This window comes from Gopherus flavomarginatus, chromosome 4, assembly GCF_025201925.1.
Source record: "Gopherus flavomarginatus isolate rGopFla2 chromosome 4, rGopFla2.mat.asm, whole genome shotgun sequence".
NCBI classification, from domain to species: domain Eukaryota; kingdom Metazoa; phylum Chordata; order Testudines; family Testudinidae; genus Gopherus; species Gopherus flavomarginatus.
Window position 1 is genome coordinate 117,479,171 of NC_066620.1, and position 15,831 is coordinate 117,495,001.

The 15,831-nt window shown below is 39.5% G+C and overlaps 1 protein-coding gene across 6 annotated transcripts in view; it reads right to left on the minus strand.

The window, feature by feature from the left end:
• The window catches only part of L3MBTL3 (L3MBTL histone methyl-lysine binding protein 3), a 164,441-nt gene extending 149,554 nt beyond the window's left edge, over window positions 1-14,887 (minus strand). For 2 of the 6 annotated variants that reach the window (XR_007773887.1, XM_050949542.1), the window contains exons 1-3: window positions 14,801-14,886; window positions 12,937-13,048; window positions 4,579-4,690 (exon numbers count right to left, since the gene is read on the minus strand). Coding sequence is in view for 5 of the 6 variants with exons in the window: in XM_050949542.1 (XP_050805499.1) it covers window positions 4,579-4,690; window positions 12,937-13,048; window positions 14,801-14,876 (300 nt within the window). In the remaining variant the exon portion in view is untranslated. Of the gene's footprint in view, window positions 1-4,578; window positions 4,691-12,123; window positions 12,145-12,629; window positions 12,651-12,936; window positions 13,049-13,306; window positions 13,328-14,800 lie in introns of those variants that run through there. The other 4 variants (XM_050949544.1, XM_050949547.1, XM_050949545.1 and 1 more) reach the window with 4 other exon arrangements.
• Between the last annotated feature and the right edge of the window lie 944 nt (window positions 14,888-15,831).

Consider the following 15,831-nt stretch of genomic DNA (forward strand, 5'->3'; position numbering starts at 1 on the left):
ACTTTCAAGGTCGTTCACTGACTATCCCCACTCTACAAACCCTTATGTTCTAGTCAGCTGTGAGCCCTGCTTTTGCTCTGCCAACATTATCAGTCCATCTATCAACTTTTCCAACGTGTATTTTTATGCTTTCTGCCATGCAATCCATTATGCATGGGAGGAGCTCCCTCTTAAAAAAACAACAACAGTATCTTCTTCTCTTAAAAACCACCTATGCTGTGATTCCTTTAGAACACATAAGAACAGTTAGGTAGTTGGTAGGTTATGATCACTGCTAAGTATAGTAAACATAACTGGTTTATTATTTTTACTTTGTGCTCCACCGCCCATTTGCCATATCCACCTGTTGCCTTTCATCTTATAGTTAGATTGCAAGTTCTTTAGGGCAGGCACCATCTATTTATTGTATTCATAGAGTCCAAGGTCAGAAGGGACCATTGTGATCATCTAGCTTGACTTCTTGCATGACATGGGCCACAGAATTTCCCCAAAATACTTAATGTTTGAAGTAGAGAAGGTTTTTTAAAAAAACAACCCAATCTTGATTTAAAACTCAGAAAATGCAGAAATTAATCCATCCAAGATGAACAACACAGGATCAAGGAAACAATACGTTTCAGAAGATAAATAGCTTTTATTTTTTTCATTTTACATTTTTTCCCCATAGGAACTGCAACAGTGGATAAGACCAATGGCCCTGGAGTAACCTAGCTAGCAAAAGAGACTTCAGTATAAGGAACAAGACTTTGCAACAAGCTGCTATGGAATACCCTATTTACCAGGAAAGTTTCTTCCTAACCATCACTACTTAGAGGTTGGCTTATGCCCTGAAGCATAAATGTTTATATTCCTTCCAAAACTTGTTTTTAAATCCTTACTCTAATTCTAGATACGCTTGTTATCACATAAACACCCAATCTGTTTGTGCAGTCTTCTAAGCTTCTGAGATTATGTGACAATGCATTCCTCCAAGCTAACTGTGAATTCTGTGAAAATGTATTTTCTTTCACCAGTTTATGTTTTCTGCCTTTCATTTCAGTTTCATTTAACATTCCCTTGTTCTTACATTATGAGAACGGATTAACAGATTTGCCTAATCTACCTTCTCTATATCATTCAGTATTTTGTATACCTTTATTGTATTCCTTCTTACTTGTGTCTTCTCTAAAGCCCAGATTCAGGAAAGCATCCCTATCCACCAAGCATATAAGCACATGCTTAAATCCAATTAAAGTCTAGGGAATTTAAGCATATGTTTAAATTTAAGTTCATGCTTTCCTGAAGAGGGTTAACCATATACTTAGTGCATATCTGATTTGGGGTCTCAGGTACCAGACCCAATCTTTTCAATCACTCTTCACATGAAAGTTTTTCCATGCCTCTAATAATTTTCTTACTCATCTTTGAGCCACTTCTGTTTCTGCCACAGTGGATAAAAAGCAATGATTTATTTAAAAAAAAAAAAAATAAAGCAGATTCTTTTATTGAAATTGGATTTTTTATTTTAAATTCAATTAACCTATTAAAATAAATAACCTTATATAAAATTAAATTTGAAATTGATAACCTATGTCAAGCCCTATACTTACTAACACTTATTTAAATAATTTAAATTAAATACAAAAATAACATTAAGCAGTACATGTTTGCTCTCAAGTTTTAAAGAAAATCAAACCACCAACCACATGGAAATCACTGGCTAAGCACCTGGAACTTGAGTTTGTAGAAGTGCTGAACCAGTTTTTGAAAGCAAGACCCTTCTCTGCTGGTGCAGAGAGAATATTTTCTTTATTTCAGTTAATTCAACTAGTTCAGTTCAGTGACTAGTTCATTCAAAACTTAATAAACCAGTTGAAAGTTAAAAACAAAACAAAAACAAAACAAAAAATCCAGGAAGGCTTGTTTTCCTCTTCCAATCTATGAATAAAAACTAGGTGAAATAGAGTAAATTCTCCTAGTTCTAAAAACTTGAAGGACATGATAATTAGAAACAATCAGTTCAATTTACTAACTACAGGCAATACCTTCTTCGTTTAATAAATTAGTTTTAATGCAAAACGTGTTTTGATAAACTTTTTGATAAAAAAATTCTTAGGTATCTAGCATATTTAAGGTAGTTCTACTTAATTTTTAAAAGCCGTTTTTGTGCACTATTATATTTGAATTCTCAATAAAAAATAAATTAATAATCTAGTAAACAGGAAATGCATCATTCACCATTTTCTAACCTAAGAATGTAAAAAATTAAGAATCTGAATAAATGTAAGGTAAGCTATATAACTGCTTAAAAACGTGTATAGATGTAGTGCACCCTCCTAGTTAGCAGAAAGAAGCACCAAATTTAGTGTAAAGGATATATTTAGTTGCCAATCAACATACTTCAATAGTTACCAACCAATGAAATTGACCTCTCACTAGGAAAATAACTAAAAAGTACAAATGCAAGACTCAATCATAATCTATTATTTAAATCAAGGCTTCCTGCTTGCTGATTTAAATCATTATTAAGATTGGTGACCTAACTCACTATCAAAGCAATCCAACCTGGTTTCTGCTCTCTCGTCTGAAATAAGGTGACTAGAGCTAACCACAGTACTCCAGCGAAGGGTATACCACCGATTTATACAATGGCATTGCAATATGTTCTGTCCATCCTATTCCTTAAGCATTCCAAAATATTATTTTTAATGTAATGTAGTCAAAAAGACATTCATAATACACCTCTATCCCGATATAACACGACCCGATATAACACAAATTCGGATATAACGCAGTAAAGCAGTGCTCTTGGGGGGAGCGGGGCTGCGTGCTCCGGTGGATCAAAGCAAGTTCAATATAACGCAGTTTCACCTATAACCGCATTAAAATTTTTTGGCTCCAGAGAACAACGTTATATCGGGGTAGGAGGTGTCTATTTATCCTAAATTTGAAACTCATTTCCCACTTTCTAGGGAACTTCATTCCAACAACACAATCTTAAAACACCAGTGGACATACAGTTCTTTAACCCAGAGCCATTTATCAAGGAAAGGTTTCAGAGTAGCAGCTGTGTTAGTCTGTATCTGCAAAAAGAACAAGAGTACTTGTGTCACCTTAGAGACTAACAAATTTATTTGAGCATAAGCTTTCGTGGGCTACAGCCTACTTCATCAGATGCATAGAATGGAACATATAGTATGAAGATTTATATAAGTACACAGAGCATGAAAAGGTGGAAGTGGCCATACCAACTGTAAGAGGCTAATTAATTAAGATGAGCCATTATCAGGAGAAAAAAAAAATTGTAGTGATCATCAAGATATTGAATCTATTTCCCCACATTAAGTATCCTCACATCTTCTAGTCAACTGTCTAAAATGGGTCACCTTGATGATCACTACAAAAGTTTTTTTTTTTCTTCCTGCTGATAATAGCTCATCTTAATTAATTAGCCTCTTACAGTTGGTATGGCTACTTCCACCTTTTCATGTTCTCTGTATGAATATATATCTTCTTACTATATGTTCCATTCTATGCATCTGATGAAGTAGGCTGTAGCCCACAAAAACTTATGTTCAAATAAATTTGTTAGTCTCTAAAGTGACACAAGTACTCCTGTTCTTTTTATAAATGAATATCTGAGACCCTGTTTAAAAATATATTCTAAAAACACCTCACCAATGTCAGAGTGGAATTACATAAAAAAATCTATTTTCATTAATAAAAACTTTGTAAGAAAGGGTCTACAACATAATAGCCATATCTTTCGTTAAGCAGCTGAAGGCCTTCTGCAAGCAGGCTTGAAAGCCTAAAGAGATAAACCGGAACTACTAGGTATAAATGTATATTTTATTTTTTTTAAGTATTTCAGAATATTTAAAATGTTACTTATCATTATATCCTAGTAAACATGCAGTCATGATCTATACTTTGGAAGAGAAAACAAAAGTATTATTCAAATGTCTAAAATGTCTTAACAATCAGACATATTCATTTGATGCTCCTACTGAGGTGAATTTCGTTTGTGTGCATTATTTTTAAAACTGACTAGATTTGAAGTTAGAGAGACAAGGTGGATGAGGTTATCTCTGAGGGTGAAAGAGACAAGCTTACCAGCTAGAGAGAGCTCTTTTCCAGGTCTGTTAGTCCAACAAAAAACATTACCTCACCAACATCCTGGGACCAACATAGATACAACAACACTGCAAACAACAATAGATTTAAAAGCAACAGTATCATTTTAAAGTTGATTGTTCAGCATCAGCTTTTGAGACTTACTGGCTTTTGGGCACTTGAACTCTGGCTTAAGAGTTGCACTCATGCTTATCCTGTATATTTGTGTGTCTGTGTGACAGCTGCCATTTTAACAGACACCAGGGATTAAACCAGGGACCTCTAGAGCTAAAAGCATGAGTTTCTACAGCTTCAGCTTAAATAGCCTTTAGCTGAGGGCTGTAACAGACTCACATCCTCTGTGGACCAGGCGCAGAGAGGAACACAACACCCGCTGACCAGTGAATGACACATACTCCCTCCTCTTCCCTATGCATTTATACAGTTTTTATTACGGTCTTTTAAAAACACATTATATTATCTTACCTTCAGGTCACTTCCTGGCAGTGTACCTATGCCATCCTTCCAGTCCATAACACTAAATACATCAAACTCTTGGCCACTTGCACTCGAGGCAGATTCATTCATGATGCATGCACTGGAAAAAATAAAAGAGAAAACATTTTCAGATAAAACCTAACTCCGAGTTGATGTTTCATTCATGGACATTTCTTCAAGCACACTTTACACAATGAATATTAAATTGTCCTTCCACTCACATCCAGAACACACATAACTTGCTTTATCAAGATGCAGAAAATATGAGCCAATGCCACAAAAGTAAGGCGCCTATCTTTGGCAATCCTTTAAAAAAAATAAAAAAATAAATCCACCAGCAGTCCATCCACCATTCATTAATGGAGATAGGCTGGATATGAGGGAAATCAGAAAATTCAAATTGCACACAGGCTTATATGAGAAAATTGTATTTTTTATACATGGAGGAAGCAAGAAACAAACACAAGCATATATGTTAAGTACTGATTAGGAGAGCTAGCTCTTCTTTATAGCTGGTAATATGCTTAGGTGAGTTTCTTGCCCAAGCCCAAATTAAACTTCACTTCTAGAGTACACAATAGTGTTTGCTGGCTGACTCAGAATAAAAGAAATCTTCCAAATAGTCTGTACTCCAGGCATGAAGTTGAATAGAATGTATATAATACTTTATGCAAACATCTTCTTACATATATATTTATACACACACACACACGGAGCGTTGTTGTTTTACTAGATCTCCTTTTGCTTCGCTGCAGCGAACCCAGAAGAAAAAGGATGTTTACCCTTATAAATAATGGATTTCAATGCCCTTTGCTGCTGTAGGAGTCTCTCTCAAATCAGTTACACAAGAAATAATAGTTACACAGCACTTGTCACTTTCCCCGATTGTGATCCAATCCCCCTCGCAATCATGAAAGGGTCATCAGTTACACTGAACTGCAAAATCTCAAGCAGCCATTTGTCAAGAAAGGCTATTAACTCTTCACCTTCCTCATATTCTTGTAAACCCAAGAATCTTCAAATTATGGGACTGCACTTGATTTTCTGTTTGTTCAAACCAGAGTAAACTATTTTTTTTTAATAAAGACTACTATAATCTGTACAAGTGAATTATTTGTAGCCTATAATTTAGTTTCTCTTTTGGTTCATGAAATGTCCATTAGCAGCTTACAGTTTTTTCAACTTTAGCGGCTATTCATATTTATTTACAAAATACCTTCTGAGACTAAAACTTAGCTTGCAGATCGTTTGCAAGCAGTTTGTTGCACATATTCAATATTTGAAATTCGAAATGTTGGTTGGTTTCAGTTGGACATGTAAGTCACACAGTATTGTCTCTGTTCTACAAGTGTTTGAGCATTACTCTTAGAATCAGGTTTCTGGTGGGAATGTTCCTGTTTAAAAGTTCAAAATCAATTTCCCACAAATTTTCTCCAATCTGTTCTTAGAATATGCTGTTTACAGAAACACTGCTCTAAGTGAATTTACTCACTTGTTCAGTCACAGAAAGCAGAGTTTAAGAAAGGGGTGTAAACATAGCAGAAGGGAATTTAGTATTTTTGAAATTTTATGAGTAAAAGTTTGAATAACTCAAAACATTTTTATTCTCAAACAGCTCCAACTCAAGGGACAGTACGCAATTAGATTAGGTTACGTTGTCCACCTTTCCCTTAGAAGCGGTCATTTCAATATTTAGTCTCCATTTTTGTGTCTACAATTGTGATAGCTTTTGGATTTCAGTAGGTTTTCCTCCCATTTTTAGCAGTAGTTCTCCCAGGGCCTGATTCTGCCACCTTTATCCACTGTGAGTAATGCCTTATTTCATTAATAATCCCACTAAAGAAGTACTACTCAACATGAGTAAGGGTGCAGGACCTCAGTGGGGAACCACTGATACCGTGCACGTGACAGCTGGGGTTCAGAGACTTGAGAGGCAGACATCTGGGCCTAAAGAGAGTATTGTGAAAAAACTTTACATACTTTGAGGAACAATCTTGAATTGGCAGGAAGATGAACTGGATGTTTTTTTATCTCTAATGTCTATGATTAAATATAATCATATATAATATAATGAAATTATAAAATGTGTTCTAGGTGCACGTACTATTCTTTTTTAATAAAAAAGTATAAATAAATCTACACCAGCGCAGTGTAAACTAAACAAATCCAAGACCTGCAAAAAAAATTATATATATATATTCTAACATTTATAGTGAGAGGAATGTTCAGCTATCACCAAAGGTCAACAGATATTAACTCTATCTGACCAAGGAAGAAAGTGAATTCCAGAATTAAGATCCACCATGAATCCCCTCTCCAACTTGCAGACATATAAATCTGGGCATGCTGCAGCTGATCTAAAATACAGTGGTAGGACCTAAAGACAGAGGCAGTCCTCTCACGGAAACACATGATCCAAACCATAAGGAGCTAACAACTTGGACTGTATCTGGAAACAAACTGGAAGCCAATGCAGTTTTAAGATGACTGGAGTAACGTGCTCTGAGGAGCTTGGCTAAGCAAATAGGCAGCTGCATTCTGTATTAGCTGAAGTTTCCAAGTAATCTTAAAATATCCCCCTGTTTACAGCACACTGCAGTAATCCAATCTGTAGGTTTATTCGTTATAGTGTAAGTGTTCTAATGGCTTAAGGCTGCTGAGGCATGCTTCTCCCACATTGCCTAATACCTCGCTGGAGAAGGTCTTGCCTCTTACCGGGGAGGGGCAGACAGAAGTTACAGCTGTCTCCCCAATCTCTGCTGGTGCTGCTCTCAGCACTGAGAATGCTCTGTAGTCATTTGAGAAGAATTAATTAGGAAGGAAAATAACCCTTACAACCTAATCTTCTTACACAAGATATATATTTTTAAGAGACAGAAGAAAAGGGAATATTGACTACAAAAGTGTATATGTATGTGTTTCTCAAGCAGGCCATATACATATTAATTTGATTGTAGCTAACCATCTCTCTCCATTGCTGGCCTCAAGACGTGATTAACATGTTTTCTAGACTCTACTGTTCGGGAAGCATAAAAAACAGAGCAAAAAAAAATTGGGTTCAGGATGCAAACAACACTCATTACTGTTTTTCCTTTTTTTAAAATTAACCCAACATTACAGGCACAATTTTTACTTTCAACCACTGGCACTCTCTTCCAGACTTCAGGACAGCCCTCTCTCCATGGGCTGATAATACCACGGGACTGTTATATTGTGCTGACCAATAACAAGTTTAGTTGCCAGAGGCACCTGTATTTGACAAAAATCGCTGCTTCCTGGCTTTCTGGGGTCTTGAATATAAAAATGATGAAAAATCTGAGACTGCTAGCTCTAAATTACTTCCTCTACTGTAGGTGGTAAGGAGAAAGAAACAGGCCAATGAAAGAAATTAGAACAAGAGTGAAGAAATTAAAGGAAAGGATAAAAATCATATGCTGTATCTACATCTATATAACACAGAATAATGAAGACTACTGGGTATCTATCAACTCCTCGTTTTCTTTTTATCCTTTAAAGCATTGATTTGATGGTTCTTTGAACTGATAATACCTCATTTTGCAAATCATATATGGTGCTTTACGAAAATAGTAGTCATATAGAGAGATAAGTTGTGGCCAAATAACGGAAGTATTATGCCAAACCTTAACAGCAAGAGACAGTTCTATGTCCTAATTGTTAGATTACACTAAGAGCTTAGAACATCTGAGTTCTAAAAGCCTGATACAAAGCCCACTGAAATCAATGGGAACCTTTACATTGACTTCAATGGGCTTTAGATTAGAACCTATGGCAGCATTTGTCATATGCCTTGAAAAAAATCACTTCTCTCCTTAGTTTTCTCATCTGTAAAACATAATATTTTCAGATGTGTTGTGAGGATTAATTAATGTTTCTGCGGTGATTTGAAGAGGCAAAGCATAGCTTAAATATTTGAATATGAGCTTTCCGCTTTAGACATATTTATCGTATTTTTATTAAAACAAACAAGTATCTGAAATAAGATTGCACACCTTCTTTAGAAAAGCATTTATCTTTACCAACTGGAATTAATAAGCAATGCATGCATCACAGAACAGACACAAAGAATAATAGAGTTAAAAAAATTAGATAAGTGTCATCCGTTGCAAGCTTCTCTACTTAAAGATTTCAAGCAAAGATATGGGAGGGATATGTCAATTAAATGTGCAAGTATTTTTTAAAAAAGTAATTATAAGGTAAGGTACTGTATGCGTCAAAAATCAATGCTAATAGAAGCATTCATTATTTAAGTCAATGCTGGAAAAATTTACCTGTCACCTACCCAAGTTCTGATAATCTAGAGTCTTATCTGGAAATTTGAAGAGAACTTGTATGTATAATTTTTTAGCCAGAGAGCGGGTCTAATTCATTACAGAATTACTCAGCAATGAAGACAGTGGATCTCAAAACTAGAAATATTACTACTGGGGCAAAAGAACCTGCTTGTATATAACTCTTTTCAGATACTTAGGTACCACTATGATGGGTTTAGTATATGGGACCTAGGTAAGTAGATTAGACAGACATGCAAATGTCTTTGCTGTAATGCATAAGAGTGAAAGCGTGTGGGTCAGATGGCGAAAAAATGCATTAGGGCTCCAAACCTATTAATCTATAACCTCTATCCAATGGGAGCTGAAAGGCTATCCATTTTCTCTTACGGTACCAGTGATGGACTCATAAGTAGCAGCGGCTCAGCCCTTAAACTAAGTGAAAATTTTCAAGGGTTGCTCTTACTGCAGAGAGCAAAAAGGAGGCAACCTAGTATCACAGGTAGGCTGAAAAATACCAGCACCACCATGCCCCACAAAGCCACATGCAGGGAAAGTTAGACATTGCACCTGCAAAAAGCCTCTCCTCAGACAACCCAGGCTCCTCCTTTTCTAGTCACAGATCTGTGTAAATTATTGTCCCATTGACAACAAATACAGTGAGACTGAACTTGTTGGAGTACTAGGCAGTAGAATTACCCCTTCCTCACTGTAAAATTACTATATTAGGCCCACTATCCCTTTAAGTGATCATTTAATTATCCTCTGTGGGAAACAAGTTGGGCATATTTCACACTTTTACTCCTCCTACACACTAACATTTTTCTTTCTTTCTTAATTTTTTCCCCTCGCTACTTACAGGGGTGCCATGAACTAGAAAAAAAGTCACACTCCTAAGTCTCTTTAAAGTTCTGTTGTCACAAACACCAAATACAACTAAAGAAAAGATATTAGAGAAAAATCTCTCTCTTTTTACAGTTTGTTTACTTTGTGCATTTGACAGCACTTTGCGTACAGTAAGCTTCACTTTTTTCCATATCTAATCAGTCAGGTTCCTATAACTGTTCATGGAGGTCTTTAATTTAGCCACTGGGAGGTAAGCTACTTAAAAAAAAAAATCAACACTGGACAAATTATTATCCAAGCGTAGATAATAATTTGTAACTTACTCTTTTTAAAAACTGAGTAGCTTTTAGGGTGTATCCATTTAATATTATTTCTATCTCCTTTCTATCCATTTTCTTATTTTAGTTGTTGTGTCTTTCCTCTTCGTTGGATTCTCCAGTGACACTTCCATATGGTTGTACCTCCCTATCAGTATGATAGTTTAAAGTCTTTCTCCATAAATATTCTTCAGCTGCATCTACACTAGAAAATCATCAGAGTTTGCATCTGAGCCCCATCTCTGCCCGTGTGCTTACACCATCGCTAACACTAATACTGCTGCACCATTGCTAGAAAATGGGCAATATTTTCTAACAGAAACAGCCCTTGTTTAATATGTCTTTTTAACTATCTATAGTTTAGAGTACCATAGTAATACTTACTCAGTAAACAGTTATGCCACCAATCTAAAAGAGTCTATCACTGGTATCTCCAATTTTGTTTAGAGATGACATAAAGGCAAAATTTTTCTAGAGAACCACTTGATCAGTTGTGTAATCTGCTATGGTGTATGCAGTCCTGAGTGGAGGTTTAATCTAATCAACGGTATTTCTAAGTAAAAGAACTCTGATGTCCTGTTCTATAGTTTCTCTTAATTATTTGAGCCAGATGGCCAAGATTTACAATAAACTTCAGCCTACTTTTATTTGTTCTTTGGACTAAAAGTACTGGTTCTTCACAACTCCTGATTGGATGTCTCTCTGGACAGGACTGTACTGTACTTTATGGAATCTTTCTGCTACACTTCATCTCACTTACTTTGAAATATTCATTTTTAGGAGAAATAAGATCCCCCTAGTTAATTTCACTGCATAGTTGGCCATTCTTTTCTGCTCAGTGACCAGCTCCCATCTGTCACTTTGTCTTTAACAAAGAATTCAAGTCTCTCCAGCTCTTAATATAGCCACTGCATTATTGCATTTACAGACTTTTCTTTCTCTCAGACTTCATGTAGTTCACACCACATTTGCTCTTATGATCAGCAGATCTGCTCTTGAAGTACTACAACAAGCTACTACTACAATCACTCTCTTTCTTTTGTAATCACCATGTTGCGCAGCCATTGATTCCTCAGACCCTGCCACCACACCATACACACACCTCCATCCTAATTATAAGCAGCATAAAAAAAGATGAAGGGTAAATAAAGTAACACAAAAAATAAAGTAACCCATTCAATTAGCAATCCCTCGGCTCTCTCCACACACAACAGGTGAAGCCCAATTAAACTCAACAAGTGTTTGGTCATTAAGAGGAAAACAAACATTCACAATGTAGTCAAACAATTTCTTTTTTTCTTACAAGCTCTTGGGACCTTTAAAAGCACCCTTCTAGATAAAGTGATTAAATGAAGCTGACTTAAAATGAAAGATATAACATTAACAGCAAATTAAATGTAAATGAACATTTTATAACAAACACATTTATTATACTATGGAATAGTCTCCCAAAGAGATGACAGAACTATCAGCACTTCATTTGCTTGATTCATTAAAAAAAATTAGACTGTACATAGCAGTTGAAAATATACTACAGAGAATGTCAATTAACCCACACTTCTCAGAATTTAAACAAAATGACCCAGCATCTTCAATCTCTAGTTTCTCTCCCATAGATGTTAACACTAAAGTCAGTGATCCAAGCTATTGGGAATCAGATCATTTTCCTTTGTAAGGAATCACTCTCCTAAAGTGCACATTATGTCTAAAGTTGCTTATAAATATTTTATTACTTTAGAACATAGGTTTTTTTGTTTTTGTTGGGGGGTGGTAAAATCAGCTTTTTTAAAACAATGTGAATAGAAAACTTGGTGTTTCGGTTTTTATTTCAACACTCACTTTTCTATTGCGAGCTCTAAAAATATGGTGTCAATTCATGAGTAAAAACAAAAGTGAAAATGACCAGCTGTGGTCAATCTGAGTAAAACTGCAAAATTAAACTGCCTAAAAGTTAACTAGTTTTAAAACTTTCAAATTTATTACACACGGTGTTATTAGTAACAAAGATACTTCAAGAAAACAACAGTGACCTACAATATCAAAAGCTAGGCATTTTTCTGTGCCTAGCCTGCAAATGATACCTTTAGGGGCCTAATTTTCAGGAACTGCTAAGAACCCAACCTCTGAAAACAAGTGACAAGTGAGGAGGGGGGGAGTGGGACGTCACTTTTCAAAATGTACAGCTAGAGTTGTACAGGAACAGTAGAAGAAACACTCTTAATCAGATATTTTTGCCTGAGCATTCTTTTGAGATTAATCTTGACATCTAAAAGGAAATCAGAGGTAACTACAAATGCAGGCCGACTTTGCATTTTCCTCCCTAGGGTGGATATCTCAGTTCCACCAGTAGAGGTCCCTCCTTGGCCACTTTTGCGGCATTCTTTTGCTGCACTTGAAACTTTGAAGTACTGAACTCAGATCCATATCTTCCCGAAAACTAGGGCAGAAATCAAAAAGCCGAAAGTATTTGCATGCACCTTCCTGGCGTCCCCACGATTAACAATCCCACCGCAGCACAAGCTGCTGGAGGGTTTGCGCAACAACAGAGCGACGCGATGCTTAGTAAATAAACACGGGCAAAGCCTACCCCGCGCAATTAAAGCGCCAGAGACTCAGCACGGGGAGGGGGCAGGCAGAAGGGAGCGCTCCTCGCTCAGCTGCCTGCCCGGCAGCAATGCCCACCCCGAGGGTGAGCGCACGAGCGAGCGCGCAGTTGTGCGGGCAGGAACTGGGCGCAAAGCGCTCCTGAGGAAGTTGCATAACGAGAGAGGGACACTGCTTGTGCACCGGGCCCCTGTGACTCCCCACCCCCACCCCCGTGCGGCAGACGGGGACGGGATCCGGGAAGGGGAGGTTGTCTTCCCTCACTCAACCCAAGTCAGAGGGAAACTTACCTTCTCCTCTTCCATCCCCACCCCCGGGGAGGAGGGCGAGTGCTCTCCGGCGGACTCGGGAGATTTGCGACTGAACCCTCCTCGCTCGTGCTCAGCCAATCTCCGGAGTCCCCTGGAAGAGAAATTACCCTCCTTCCTAAGGGGAAGGTAAAGGCAGAGCTGCGGGAGGACTCTCCCTCCCCCAGGAGCCAGCTACTCTCCGCATCCCCAGCCTCCCGCCTTGTGGAGGCGCAGCCAGCCCCTCGCGAAAACTTTTCTCTCACGCTCTCGGGCGCGTCCGCTCCCACGATGGGAGGGGGGGAAGGAACCGGGGGGGGGAGGAACTTGAATCTGGCCCCTGTACGTCTGCTCCCCCCGCCGCCTAGCAAACCTTGTGTCCCCCGGCCCGCTCTGTGTCCCACATTCAATCCGTCGCTGAGGAGGGGGCGGGCGGACGTTTCGTGCGAGCGCCTTCCACCCCCACCCCAACTTGCTGCCTCATCACCCATTAGAGCAAGTGGCTGGTAGATATCCTGTTATTGTGCACACAGGCTGCAGGAAGCGGGGGGAGGGGGGAGAATGCTCCCCCCCCAAAATCTATAGGGTAAGCAACAATCCACAACTTGTAGAACTGCTGCCCCCCCAACTAAACACACATTTCTACACGTGTGTCAGCACGCGCGCGCGCACACACAAGCCGCCTTTCAGAAGCCCCCCAGCACAACCCTACAGTCCCTAGAGTGACAGGAGCCAAGCCCCCCATGAATCGCATACAGCCCCCTCGGAGAGCCAGGAGCCACCCCACTCCCCACGTCTACAGCAGAGAGAGAAGCTCCGCACACGCCACCGACAGGAACCAAACACGCTCCAGCCAGACTGCCCCCCACCCCCACCCCCACCCCTTTCTTTAAAAATTGCCAGGAGCTTTTTTTTTTTTTTTGTACATGTGTGTGTGTGCAAACTTTCCCCAAAATGGCGGAAATTGGGAGATGATATTTTAAATATCCCTCACACACACACACAAAGTGCAGAAGCAGAAGAAAATGCAAACTCTCTCTGCCGTGCGCTGAACAGGCCTTTGCACAAGGGACACGCTGCACGTTCAACCGGTATATCCCGGCAGCCGCCACCGCTCGCCGCTTCAAGACGCGAAAATCGGGGTGTGAAAAAGCCCACTGCCCCCTGGAGCCCTTACGCCCCTCTCCCCTTTGGGGTGTCGGGAACCTGCCCAAATGAACCTCGCACGCACACACTCATGCCCCCCCCCTCCAAATCCTAGCCGCTGCACCCACGTTACATTGTTCCTAGCGACACAGCAGTGCCCCATAAGTGTCATTAAATGGAGCCAACTGACAAGCTCATTGGTGGGGCAGGTCTGCAAAATGTTTCTCTCCTTCCTCCTCCCTCCAATCCCCCCCCCCCCCCACTGTCCACATTTCCCAGAAGCTCCCTCCTCTCTCTAGTCCACCCTTCGTGTGTTTGGGAAGAAAAATAAATAAATACAAGGCACCTCTCGCGCTCTCTTTTGTTCCTCTTTCACACTCACACACTTATTATTTAGTGAGATACCCAGTGACCCACCCGCTCTCCAGCCACTTGAGAGTCACTTGCCCACTTTCCCTTGCATTAAGTTCCATCCTTGCTGCCAGAGGTGGGGTTGGAGAAGCCCCCTACTTCCCCCCGCCCCCCCCCATACACACACCCTTCTCCGCTTCCCCAGATATGTTTCGTAAGGAAGGGAGAGGAGGTGCGTCTCCCTTTATCTCTCGCGCTCTCTCTAACTTTCATCTTCACCTAAGGGGGGAAATTAAAAACCATCACCAGCCGTTTGCATTGCACCGCCCTAACGGGGTCACAGATTAGATCAGAACCAGCCGCTTCTTACCCCCCCAATCTCTCTTTCTCCGTCTCTCGAGTAGTCCTGACAAATATGGTCCAGGGCTGCGGGCAGAAGTGAGCATGCGCCCGTGGAGTCAGGGCTGGGGAAAGGGGAAACTGCTGCTGCCGCTGCCGCCGGGGTGTCTCATTCTTCCTCCCCTCGCTCTAGCTGCCGCTGCGCCTGAGCCTCCGGAAAGCAGCAGCGGCAGCAGCAGTAATCAGCGTTACCAAAAATACAGCCACAAACAAGAGCTACAGCTTAGGTGCATCATCTCCACTGATTTAATGCCGACGTTGAAGGAATAATAAGGAGAAAAATGCAGCAGTCGTTTGCTATTTTTAGGTTTGGGGTTCCTTTAAATATTACTTTTCTTTATAGGGGGAGGATCTTATAGTAATAAGTCCCATCAGGTACTGTTAAATCTGTGCAGTCAGTACCAAGAGTCTGGGAAAGGTTTTATATATAGGAATATATCCATATATAGAACAAAAACACACAAAAAACAACTATAGAACTAGGTGAAACATATGATGAGTACATGACAATAATTATGATTCTGATCTTGCAAGCTGCTCTAGCAAAGCAGACCTTTGCACCAGACAGTGAAGCTTCATATAAGTGTTGGGGGGTCCTTCCTTATCCAGCTCAGTGCAGTATCAGTGCCTAATTTTGTGTTACATAAAAATATTGTTCATGCAATGCTAAAATCTTCAATAATAAAGAGAAACAGTTAGCTTGAAATCAAATTAGTTTATAAGTTTAAAAAGTAATTTCAGATATCACAGTTGCTTGATCCTCCCTGTCAATTTCTGTAAATTCACTATCACAATATCCTGTTTTTACCAATAACTCTCCCTTATTGCAGTACAAAAAGTCCACGAAGAAAACTGACAATTGAAGGCCCCTAATCTGCTAGTGCAGACCGCTGCACCCAAGTGGAGTCCCAGTGTGGAAAAACCCACTGAATTCAATGTAGCAGCACATGAGCACAAGGCCTAATTACCTACACAGGGAAAAATGAAATTGACTGTACATAG